Source organism: Ascaphus truei, chromosome 8 (genome assembly GCF_040206685.1).
Source record: "Ascaphus truei isolate aAscTru1 chromosome 8, aAscTru1.hap1, whole genome shotgun sequence".
In the NCBI taxonomy this organism is placed as follows: domain Eukaryota; kingdom Metazoa; phylum Chordata; class Amphibia; order Anura; family Ascaphidae; genus Ascaphus; species Ascaphus truei.
Genome location: NC_134490.1, coordinates 26,556,183 through 26,569,032, shown reverse-complemented (window position 1 = coordinate 26,569,032; position 12,850 = coordinate 26,556,183). Strand labels below are relative to the sequence as shown.

Below are 12,850 nucleotides of genomic sequence, written 5' to 3'. Positions count from 1 at the left end.
ACCAGTATGTTGCTTTTATTTTTACAGATTGCTTTAGGTACTGTATATAGCAGACATAAATATAGACCGAGCAGAAAAGTACAGAAGCGTCCCACTGGAAAGTGTGATGAAATAAACTATGTGAAAATAAATTTTGCGGCTCCGACCTTCACATAGATTAAGCTCACAGTCTGTTTAAAATGTAATGGTGTATGTATAGGATTGGTAGAGCACAGGTGATTTTTAACCAATGTAGGTAAATTGTTCAGCTTCTTGTTGTCCCCTTCACGTGGGTTCCTTATGACATGTTCAGATAAAGAAAAGGTGGGACATAGTGTAGTAAGAAGAGTACAATGTATTACACAACATAACCTGTGGCAATCGCACCTGCATTTTGTAAGTTTAAAACTGGCATGGAGTCTCCAGTAGCAGATGGTGATACTGTCAGACCTGGAGTCTCCCTGTCCCCAGATGTCGCCAATACTCTTTCTCACACAGAACAGCTCTCTGCAGGCGGGGGGCAGGACTTATGGGTTTCACCACAGCTGGCTTCATCACGAGTCCATCATTATCTGAACATGTAAAAAGTAGACAAGTAGCTGACCAGTCTGTTTTGACTATTTAGCTTTCATTGGGTCAAATCAAGCACATGGGTCAAAAATATCAAACCACGGTATGTTACGATCATCCACTACAGAAGAATAGTTCAGGGGATTTAGTAGCCATCCTTACAATCGTGTTTTCCTAATTTCCTATGAAATGGGCTCTAAAGTAGACAAGGCAGTCATGCCTGTGTTATTTCCCCCCCACCTGCCCTGGCATCTCTGATGTAATGTTAATCACCAAGGACCAAAACGTGGTGAGATGAGTCTGAACCAAAAAAAAATATTTAAATGGAAAAGTACCCCTTTTTAGCAGTGAGATTACACAGAGATCCGAGATTGGTGATAATTGGCACATCCTATTGTAATTAGGTCAGTTTCATCCAAAATTTGAATGACCCTATAAAAAGCATTAAACCTATCACTAGGCTGCTTTGGTCTGACATCTCCATTAAGCGGTTTCACTACTCCACTTCCTAATATTGGTGGGGAAGTTAGTGTTGTGGGTTCAGCTGTAGCGCAACCAGAAAAGGAGCCCTCTGTGAACATGGGAAACTGTTTCCAAATTGAAGAAGCCCTGATCAAAGTGTAATGAGGTGGTTAAAAATGGCAGAAGCATGCAGAGTTATATACTGTATAGACATGCATTACCCGTAAAAAAAAAAAAAAAAAAAACACGATGATAAAGGTAGGACCTCACCTAGAGCAGTTTTCAGTTATATAGGCTTTTATTTTTATGAATTGATTATCACTACTAATGATTACTATTTATAAACGTATGCAGAGTCCAATACAGGGAGTGTTCATACCAAGGACAGTGCAAACGATACAGGGTCATCCCTTGAGATGAGATATCACCAGCAGGAAAGGCAGTGGCAATGTAGAATTTATGGAGACAGATGGAATATACAGTAGATGCCTTTAAGAAATGGTTGATCGTCTTTTTAGAAAAGTCATGAAAAAATGAGTCATCCGCCTGGACAAGGAATTTAATGTCACCAGACGTTTGTGATCCCGGAAGCCCCTTTGGCTCTAGGAGGGCCAGGGGAAACTGATGGAGATGTCATTACGAGATTTAAAGAGACTATATAATTATTTACAGTTCTCGTAGGTTATTTATCTGCCCAGTAAAAAATTAGAGGTAATACTACATGTGTCTCTCTTGACATAGTGACCTGACCTACTTTGGGGGGGAGCCCCGGGATTTCCCTGAGCAGGGCTATTGCTAGTGGACTGGGCAGCTTCCCCCATTCTGATTGGCTGTTGCTGGGTAATGCAACTAATCAGGAGGTTTCAGGAGCCATGGGGTAGGGGCCAAGGAGAGGAGGAAACAGCATGGAGTGATGAGGTGTCGAGCGCGTCACACCTTTCACCTTTGTGTCCAGTATTTTTTGGAGAAGTCACCTGACAACCCTAACGGCAAAAAAGCAACCTTAGACTAAATTGAAGATTATTTGAAGGACTGCGATCTCCCTGTGCTGACTGCAGAAGACTTGAAAAGTCTTAATGCAAATCTAGGTATTATAGAACTGGGAGAGGCCATTAAAACCCTCTAAAGCCCCAGGCGGGCTCTTGAATATCTATTATAAAAGTGTTTTAAAACCCTTGCCCCAAATTTGTTAGATTTATTTAATAGTGAACACAGATTCCAGCACAAATGTCAAAAACAAATATAGTAGTTATCCCAAAACAAGGCAAAGACCCGATGAGCTGTGCCAGCTATAGGCCAATCTCCCTTCTAAATTCAGACCTACACATTTATAGTAAAGTCATGGCGAACAGACTCAATCCAATTCTTCCACGACTAATACATAATGATCAAGTCGGCTTTATAACCGAGTGACAGGCTTCAGACAATACGCGTAACATTGATATAACAGATTATATAAACTATGCCAGACCTAAGGCGATGTTGCTAAGCTTGGACGCTGAAAAAGCATTTGATAGAATTAAATGTGATTTCTTAAACATAACGCAAGACAAAAGACACCGGAAGTGAATGGCAGATAAATGTAATACAAACACATAGCATGGAATTAAAATAGTAAAAATAGGCTCCACGATCACCCAGTGAGAGCAGAGGAGGTCTGTTAATGGAATTCTGCTGGACCTGCACCAGTTCCCCGGGCTTTGAGCTCGTAGAACTGAATTCGTGGAGGCTACACAGCAGATCTGCTGACTGGTGTCTGAACGTGATGACGTGTGAGTGACGAGACCTTAATGTGTTTCGCAAAAATCCTGATGAAGCACGTTCTATGTCCGAAACACGTTGAAGTCTCGTCACTCACATGTCGCATGTCATCACGTTCAGACACCAGTCAGTGGATCAGCTGTGGAGGGTAGCTCAATCGGTTCTGCTCTCATCAAGGGAAAGGAGGAGGTATGGCGGTCTCCGATATTAGGAAATACTAATTGGTCACTCGCCTAAAACAAATATTTTTTTTGGCATTCAAAAAAAAATCTCTAAAGGTGGCTGGATCAAGAAAGTTTGTATAATAAAACAGCAGCATTCCTGGCTCTCCTATCAAAAGGTAAGCTAGTCAAACCAAACCAGGAGTATTCTATTCTGCAGTCGTAAGATTCACACTTAAAATGTGTCAAAGGGTCAAATCACAATACCAGATAATATCGGCCATCGAGACTTGTCCCCATCTTTGACAACCCAGATTTCTGCCTAGTACTGTATACTAACGGGGGTTGATACATGGAAGGCCAAAAATATCCGAGATATAGGAAATCTATTGTTTAAGGGTAAATGGATGAGTTTCAAGGAATTTTGTGAAAAACACTCAATCTCAAGATCAGAGGTATTTAAATATTTACATATATGCCACTATGTTAGGCAGATATCCCAAAGTGGGATTTTCCCTGAATCTACTGCATTTGAGGAGATATGTAGACATAGGAAATATCAAAAAGGGCTCATATCAACCCTGTATCAAGATATAACTCCTTCTCACACTAGCATTTTCCACAGTCATAAATACATGGAGCAATGGGCACATGTAGAATTCACAACAGAGGATGTATGGGGCAACGCACAGAGTACATCCATATGCACAACAACAGGAGAATATACAGAAAATCCTCTATAGATGGTATCTTACTCCTCAGCGTCTGAGGCAGATCCAGGGAGAGATAAGTGATCTGGTTTTCCTGTGGGGGAACATGAATTTAAAAATGTGTAGGAGCATACTGACAGCTGGAGGTCAGGAAAATTAATATAACAGTGAATGTTATGATGTTGTATTAAGGAAATATGTATGTAATAATATAGTTGTTACCCCCCCCCCCCCACACACACACACACCCATCCCTAGTTACATCAAAGATGAGGTTGAAAAAAGACATACGTCCATCAAGTAGACGACAGATACTTTATCCTATATCTGTACTTACAGTATATTGATCCAGAGGAAGACAAACAAACCCCCCCAGTGAAATATCATCTAATCATATCTCATAAGGGGAAAAATAAATTCCTTCCTGACTCCAATTGGAAATCAGATTACACCCTGGATCAACATCCTTCCCATGCTTACTTATTTGGTATATCCCTGTATACCTTTCCTTTCTAAAAAGATTATATTTGTATATAGTTACCATATTCCTTCTTAGACGCCTCTTTTCTTTTTTACTTATATTTTTATTATTTTTTCACATAAATGGGCAGGAGAAGGATACAGAAAATAAAAAGATGGGTGGGGAACAACCATTTTCTGTCAAATTTCTTACAACAACAGTCACATTACATATCATACAACATTTAGTAAACACCATATTTTACATTCATCACACCCATATCCTCTCTCCCTCTGGGCGCGTACCCCTATCCAACATCCCAGGGCTCACAAACCCTCTCATACTTCCTAGTGATGTGGTTCAGAAATGAGGTAAGTTTCTCCATTAATTCAACATCATTGACCTTTCTAATGACCTCTCTTCTGGAGGGCGGAAGTGTCTTTCCCCCACTGCAGCTACAGCGCATCTGGCTGCTGTTAGAATATGTAGAATCAATCTTTGTGTATGATGATGCACATCTTCCATAGGTTTAGCCAGAATAATCAGGGTTGGGTCTAGCGGGATTTTGATATCAGTCACATCTTTTATTAGTTTCAAAACTGTCCTCCAATATATCTGCATTACTGGGCAATACCACCATATACAGTATGTGCTAAATGTCCTAATTGTCCACAACCCCTCCAGCATCTGTCCGAGGTCCCCGGGAACATCTGCTTTAGTCTTTTGGGGGTGTAGAACCAACGTAACAAAATGTTATATATATATTCTCTTTTGTTACCGTACATGTAGAGGTTTTACCTGCATTATCCCAGATATCTTCCCAGTCCTTCCTTATTTCGGTCAGGAGATCCAGAGCCCACTGGTCCACATATTTATGGTTTGGGGTATCTTTTATTAAGAGTTAGCCCCTGGTACAGGGATGATATCAAACCTCTTTGGTATTTTTTTTGTTTTACATAAATCTTCAAATTGTGTATATTTTGGAAATTCCTCATTATGGAGCCCCTGACACACAAAATGTCGGACCTGCATGTACCTAAATAGCTCCACTTGGGGCAGACGCCTTTTCATCAATTCCTCAAAGGACATTAGTTTGTCCTTTTCTAATAAATCTCCTACCTCTAGAGTTCCTCTATTTCTCCAAAATTCAACCCCTGACCCTGAAAACCCAGGCTAAACCCTGGATTACCGAACAGGGGCGTGAGCCTAGAAGGGGTCGACACAACCTTATATTTATTTTTTGCCATCTGCCAAATTTTCAAAGTAAATCCAATTAGTCAGTTCTGACTGTCTCCCGGTCCCGTCTCAGAACTAGACCATAATATAGAAGACAGTCTGATCGGGTTTTTTAATGAGCACTCCAGTTCCACCCAGGCATATACTTCTCTCGGGGAGTGCCAGTAAACAATTTGTTTCATACGGGAGGCTATATAATATTTTAGAATATTTGAAACAGCCATACCACCTCTTTCCTTGGAATCCAACATAATTGATCTATCCTCGGTTGTTTGTGTTTCCAGATAAACTGCATAATTCGATTCTGGATTTCTTTTATATTAGAATGCGGGACAGCTAGAGGTAATGTCTGAAAATAGTACAAAAGGCTAGGGAAAATATTCCTCGTAACTGCGGTTATACGCCCTATCCAGGATATACAATGAGAGTTCCAGGCTTGTAGATCTTTTTTTAATTTTTGCAGAATAGATCAGGGTAGTTATATTGATATAATAAATTATAATCTCTGGTAAGATAAATTCCTAAATATTTCAGATGGGTCTTTGTCCATTTATAGTCAAAATGTCATTTAAGCGCCTCCATCTCCTTTTCCACTAGCGTCAAATTTATAGCTTCTGATTTTCCCACATTTACTTTATACCCGGAGAGCTCACCAAACTCCCGAAGAGTGGATTGCAGGTTTGGAAGAGCTGTCAATTGGTTAGATAGAGTAAGAATAACATAATCTGCAAGCAACGATATTTTATAGCACTCATCTTTTATTTTGATCCCTTGTATATTTGGGGAGGCTCTGATGGTGGGCGCTAGAGGTTTGATAGAGCAAAAAGAAAAGGGGAAAGGGGGCACCCCTGCCTAGTCCTATTCTTAATTGTTATTAGATTTCCCTTCCCTCCTGGGATTTCCAGGGTGGCTGAGACGACTCTTTTCTAATGTAAACAAATCTAATTTAGCTAGCCTCTCCTCATAAATCAGATTATCCATCCCCTTTATTAATGTGGTGGCTCTTCTCTGCACTTTTTCTAGTTCAATAATGTCTTTTTGAAGGAGTGGTGCCCAAAATTGTTCTCCATATTCAAGCTGTGGTCTCACTAATGCTTTATAAAGGGGCATAATTATGTTTACTTCCCTTCCATCCATTGCCTGTTTAATGCAAGATAAGATCGTGTTTGCCTTTGCAGCTACTGACATTGGGCACTATTGCTAAGCCTGCTGTCTACAAGCACTCCTAAATCCTTCTCCATCAAGGATTCCCCCAATTTATCCCCATTTAATTTGTAAGTTGCCTGTTTATTTTTGTTTCCCAAATGCATAGCCTTACATTTATCTGTATTAAACCTCATCTGCCATTTACCTTCCCAAGTTTCCAGTCTCTCCAAGTCCTTCTGGAGATAGATTACATCCTGCTCTGATTCTACTACCTTACACAATTTAGTGTCATCAGCAACGATGGAGAGTTTTCTCTCTTTGCCCACCTGAAGGTCATTAATAAACAAGTTAAAAAGCAGGGGTCGCAGTACCGATCCCTGAGGTACTTCACTCACAACTTTAGCCCAACCTGAATAAGTTCCATTTATGACAACCCTCTGTTGTCTGTCGTTCAACCAGTTTTCAATCCAGGTGCAAATATTTTTATTGAGTCCAATTTGCTTTATTTTGTACACTAACCTCGTGTGGAACCGTATCAAAAGCCTTTGCAAAATCTAAGTAGTCCTATCTTTCATAACTCCATGCTGACTATTACTAATAATGTTGTTTTCCATTAGGTATTCCTGAATATTATCCTGTATGAAACCTTCAAGTATCTTTCCCACTATTGATATCAGGCTTACAAGTCTGTAATTCCCCATTTGTGATCTAGCTCCCTTTTTAAATATAGTCACCACATCTGCTTTACGCCAATCTTGTGGTACTGAGCCTGTGGAAATGTAGTCCTTGAATATTAAATGTAAAGGTTTGGCTATTACTGAACTTAACTCCTTGAGAACTCTTGGATGTATGCCATCGGGGCCAGGTGCCTTATTTACTTTAATTTTATCAAGCCGTCTATGAACTTCTTCCTCAGTTAACCAATTGTTAATAAAGAGGTTGTGGCTTCCTTCTGCGGAACTACTATTGTAATTGATTCTTCCCTGGTAAACACAGAGGAAAAGAATGTGTTTAATACCTCTGCTTTTTCCTTATCTCCAATAATCTGCGAGGGGGGGGGGGTCCATAACAAAAAGGAGGTTGAAAACCACTGATGTAATCTATATGATTCTAGCACAAGAAACTAAGCACAAGGAATTGACAGCTAATACATGATCACTAACAGGAATAAAATCCTGTTTTGTTTGTTTAAAAGGGAATTGTATGTTAGTGCTTCTTTCATCTTTTTCACTTACTTTATTTCTGTCAGCTTGATGAGGTCATCGATGACCTTACAATGCATTTGATCTCAGACACTATTAGAGAGGGTTTGGGTTCCTTACAATGCATTTGATCTCAGACACTATTAGAAAGGGTTTGGGTTCCTTACAGTACATTTGATCTCAGACACTATTAGAAAGGGTTGGGGTTCCTTACAATGCATCTGCTCTCAGACGCACAATTAGAGAGGGTCGGGGTTCCTTACAATGCATTTGATTTCAGACACGCTATTAGAGAGGGTTGGGGTTCCTTACAATGCATCTGCTCTCAGACGCACAATTAGAGAGGGTCGGGGTTCCTTACAATGCATTTGATCTCAGACACGCTATTAGAGAGGGTTGGGGTTCCTTACAATGCATCTGCTCTCAGACGCACTATTAGAGAGGGTCGGGATGCTGCAGATTTTCACAATATAATTATAGGGTTCCTTAACAAAAAATGTTGGAAACCACTGTCCTGACCACTGCTCAGAAGAGACTATACATTTTCCTGCCGCCGGAGGCCAGATTATAGAACTGTTGCCACTGCTGTTAATTGATATAATTCTTGCCACTTCCCTAACCACCTTTTATGTCTTTGTAGGAAAGAGAAAATGGGCTAGAACCGGAGTGGCCAACTCCAGTCCTCAAGAGCCACCAACGGGTCAGGTTTTCAGGATCTCTGTTGAACCAGCTGTGCTGAAGCAGGGATATCCTGAAAACCTGACCTGTTGGTGGCCCTTGAGGACAGGAGCTTTTGTTAGTTCTCAGTAGCCAGTTCATTCAATTAGTCTCACTGTTGACAATTCAATATCAAATGTTGGCTCTCGGCCTACTATATAAACCGTCCCCGTTTCTTGTAAATTTACCTTTTGACGCCAGATTATATTGTGAAACATACATTATCATAGTCATCCACTAGGACTAACCATGATAATAACTATATAGCCGGTTCCTAAGGTATCTCGTTCTTATGTGACTATATTTTTAATTGTCACCTCTTCCCCCCTTTTGTAGAATAAAACAGGAACATTTCCTAATGTCTGTCTCACCCCCAATATCGTACAGGCAGAGTCACTGGTAGCCTAAATCCGGGGTCCTCGCACACGTGTGTGACGCAGTCAGAGCGCGCCGCCCGGGGACATGCTGCTCTTGCAGGGGTACATGCAGCGGGGAGTGTGGTCTCCCGGTCACCCATCTCTATGACAACGCTGCGTTTTTATTAACCCATTCGCTCATCTTAACCGGCTCTCTCCGTGATGTCGTTGAACCGCTGCATCTTGCTGGTGTCTCGGGTCCCTGGCTGCCTCCCTGTGCATCGCAGCCGGGCTGCTGCCCTGGTGCCCAGATGGGCTGTGATGGGTGCCCAGCGCAGGGCTCTCTCTTCCGGTCCCGGTGATGGCAAACCCCCGGACACGTCTCTCTTTGTCCCTGTGCTGCTCAGACCCGCAGGCAGCGGTCATGGTGACATTGGGGCTGAGCTGACCCGGGCTCTTAACAAGAGTAAGTCATGTGTTGTGCACCCTTCGCTGCCAGGAGGGCCTGCAATGCATAGCTTTGTGTGTATGCTTATATTGGGCTCTTCATACGTGTATGTCATACTTGTCAAAAAGGCCAGCTCGCTCATTGTGATGCGTATTGCTTGTTACCGCTTCACTGCCCGAGGGGCCTGCATTGTTTTGCTTTGTTTGCAATTTGGGCTGAACTGACCTTGGGCTCTTAAAAGAATACTGTATTCTATCATATTGATGTAATGTTATTACATTTTCACCTTAAAAATCCATTTACTACATAAAATATCTGAATCAACGCCATACAAACGTTTCTTGCTTCACAATGCATTGCAAGCCCTTTCTGGCAGTGAAGGGGTTTTCTTGACCTTGGAGCAACCTTGGCATGGCACTTTTAAATGAGCTGCGAGCATGTGTGTGGGTAAAATACTATTGACCCCAATAGACCTTGATGGGACAAGACCCCGGGTGGGCAACTCCAGTGCAAGGGCCACCAACAGGTAAGGTTTTAAGGATATCCCTGCTTCAGCCCAGGTGGCTCAGTCTTTGACCTGTCGGTTTGCCAACCCATGGACAAAACGTTTTAAAATCAAAACCGCCCTCATATAAACATAGGTGTAGGTAGCTTAAAACAGAGGCAAAATTGTATGACCTTTTGTAGATGTAAATCCTAATTTTTTTCAAGTGAATTTGCAGTCATATTCATCACAATTCAATCTGTCACAGCCAGAGTATAAGACATACTTTCCCCTTTAAGGCTGCGTGTATAGTGCCCGCGACCGTCACCGGGACGGGTGACGTCATCCATCGCCGCTAGCAAAAGTTATATTTCGCTTTGCGGCGGCGGCGGCGCGAGCGTACTGGCATTTGATTTTTTCTGGGGCTGTCACATGAGGCGACAGCCCTTGAAAAATAAAGTATTGCCAGCTTCCAAAGTTGGCGACGCGACGTCGCTGCATCGCATTGTCGACGTCGCGCTTACTATAAGCGCTCGCGGCGGCAATCTATTTGTTTTTGGGTGACGTCGCCCCTCGCGAGCACTACGCAAGGCCTTACATCCTTCTTTTTTGTTTTTTTTTGTTTACAGGGCACATAATTATGATATAGTGTGTAAAACTGTTTGCATATCACTACCCAGAATCCTTGGCTGCAGCTTAACCACAGTATGATGTGACACTGGGGAGAAGCAAGTTTGGTGATCTGTGGAAGATATCCAGAGACACTCATGATTATTTAGGTTTTTTTGTGTACTGGGGGGGGGGGGGGGGAGAGTATACAAATTGGACCTTAATAAACAATTGTGGGTGATTTGTGGAAAGGGGTAGGGCTTACAATAAAGCAGCCGTCCGCCACAATTTGAAATCAATTGTTTTTTATAATTGCAATCGGGGGTCCTCCTGTGCTGCACCTCGCTATTTTCTGCATCAGGGACTCTTTTTGATTAACAAGATAATTACCCTATTTCTTGACAGTGTTCCACATGGAGAATCCAATATGGCGCAGTACAGTGGTAATTGTCAAAAAAAACGGGGTCCCCGGTGCTGCAGATAGCAAAGTTCTAATTTTTAAAATTTAAATAAAAATCCTACGCGGGATTGCTGCTTTAAGCAAACACGGTAATTTTTAATGGGGTAACTAAAATCGGCCCTTTCAGAGATTAACAATAAGATCCATATCGTGATTATGAGCCTTGGGTTTGGAGTAGTAATTGGCAATGGATTATCCTGCCACATCACCTTTGTTTTAAACTTGAATTATGTATTGTAGTTAAGAGAAAAACACACTTGTTTTTTTTTGTTTTTTTAGTGTTCTGGCCTCTATTTCCCCTACGCAAACGCTGTTAATCTGTAATCGTTTGCATTTTGTCTGACAGGTGAGGTGCTGAAAGTTGTGAACAAGTTTTATAAAAGGAAAGAAATGCAGAGACTAGGAGCCGAGAATGGACTAGATGGTAAGAAATCCTGAGATTGTATATGTGTGTATGGGATTGGCAAAGCTGTTTCTGTTTGGCACTGAAGTTTTTAATTGTCCACTTGTTCATTTAAATAAATAAATAAATAATTATAGTAAAATCGGCACTTTTTAAAAAAAAAAAAAAATGTATTTTTTTTTTTTTTTTTTTTTTTTAAACATTTTGACTAGTATAATGACCCAGGCTGTGCTGAGAAGCTATATAATGTGGCAAGCGTAAGCTTATGGTGGTCAATGTTAAAATGGATTTGAAGCAAAAGGTGGCACTGTTCTCATTTGAATGCCATTACCCAGAATCCCTGGAAGCATTGTGTGCTAAGAGATAATGAGAAAAGGCAGGTCTGCAACCCTACCTGTGAATGTGCTCACCAGTGGTATTTTTATTTGCTGACTAGTATAATGGAAGTTGAAATGTCTTGCTCTGCTTTGGCATCTCAATGCTCTTTGCGTGATATAACAGTAGTACCTGTTATCAGTGGACAGGGCTGGGTTTATTTTTATTTTTTATTGTATTTTTTTATTATTAATATGTATGTGTCAAGATGCAAGAAATGAACATGCCCTTGTTTGTCATGTTCACAGCCCGTCTCTTTCACCAAGCGTTCATTAGCTTTAGAAAATACATAATGGAGACCGACCCTTTGGACGTGGATCTGCATGTTATCCTGAATGACATTGGCTGTGGTGTTGGTAGGTGAAACATTTATGTATTTTTGACAAATTAGTGCAATCTAAAAGGATGTAATTAACCCCTTCGCAAGCCATTGATTTCCTGGGGTGGGGGAGGGGGGGGCGTGGCGGTTACACTCTGTAAATTCACTTACCTTGGCGTCGGTGACGTGTCGCCATGGCAACCTGGCGCCAAATTATGCAGCGGGATCACATGACATCATTTAACGCCGAGCAGGGAGGGGTGGCGAGAGTAGGCAGCGGGGCGCAGGGGGAAAAGTTTGCGCGCTACTGATCTAGGCAATATATCGTCCAAAAGCTAGATAACACTTAATTTTTCCTAATCAATTAAAACTTCTCGGATAACACAAATTTACTTAAAATCATATAAAATGTAAACCTAAAATATATTATAAATATGTTAATATGGCTTGTGTGTGCGCATTTAATTATTTTATTTTTTTCCTCGATGAACTTTGCCTATTTTATGATTGAAGGATATATTGGCCAGATATTGCTTTTTGGCAAGAATCTTTACAATACCATCAAACACCAGTCACACTTTATATTTTATTATTCCTTCCTAGGTCACGTTGATGACCTTTTCCCGTTTTTCATGAGACATGCAAAACAGATCTTCCCAATGCTGGACTGTATGGATGATCTCCGCAAAATTAGCGACTTGAGGTTACCTCCCAATTGGTAAGGCTGTTAAACTAGCTATGCCCTGTTTTTTTAGATTGATTGTATGCAGCCGGGTCCCTCTGCGGCTTCAGAAAGATGTGGCCAATATACTGTTTTGGTTGTAATACCATGTTAATAAAAATGACATCTGGAGCTGAACTGTGTTGATTTCAGCTCAGGGGACCTCCTGCTTCCTGAGATACCTCTGTATTGGGTGCCGGTAGAAGCTCTGGCTGGGGAGTGCGGGGCTATCAAAATTGGTCACTCGGGCCCATAGGAAGCCGTGACGTCA

General features: G+C 41.3%; 1 protein-coding gene across 2 annotated transcripts in view; it reads left to right on the top strand.

Annotated features, from left to right (window-relative positions):
* Nucleotides 1-8,852: 8,852 nt before the first annotated feature.
* Nucleotides 8,853-12,850, top strand: part of SUPV3L1 (Suv3 like RNA helicase) — a 79,631-nt gene continuing 75,633 nt past the window's right edge. The window contains exons 1-4 of one of the 2 annotated variants that reach the window (XM_075610912.1): nucleotides 8,853-9,226; nucleotides 11,108-11,185; nucleotides 11,788-11,895; nucleotides 12,462-12,576. In XM_075610912.1, coding sequence (XP_075467027.1) covers nucleotides 8,983-9,226; nucleotides 11,108-11,185; nucleotides 11,788-11,895; nucleotides 12,462-12,576 — 545 coding nt within the window. In that variant the 5' untranslated portion in view covers nucleotides 8,853-8,982. Of the gene's footprint in view, nucleotides 9,227-9,368; nucleotides 9,735-11,107; nucleotides 11,186-11,787; nucleotides 11,896-12,461; nucleotides 12,577-12,850 lie in introns of those variants that run through there. The other variant, XM_075610913.1, reaches the window with a different exon arrangement.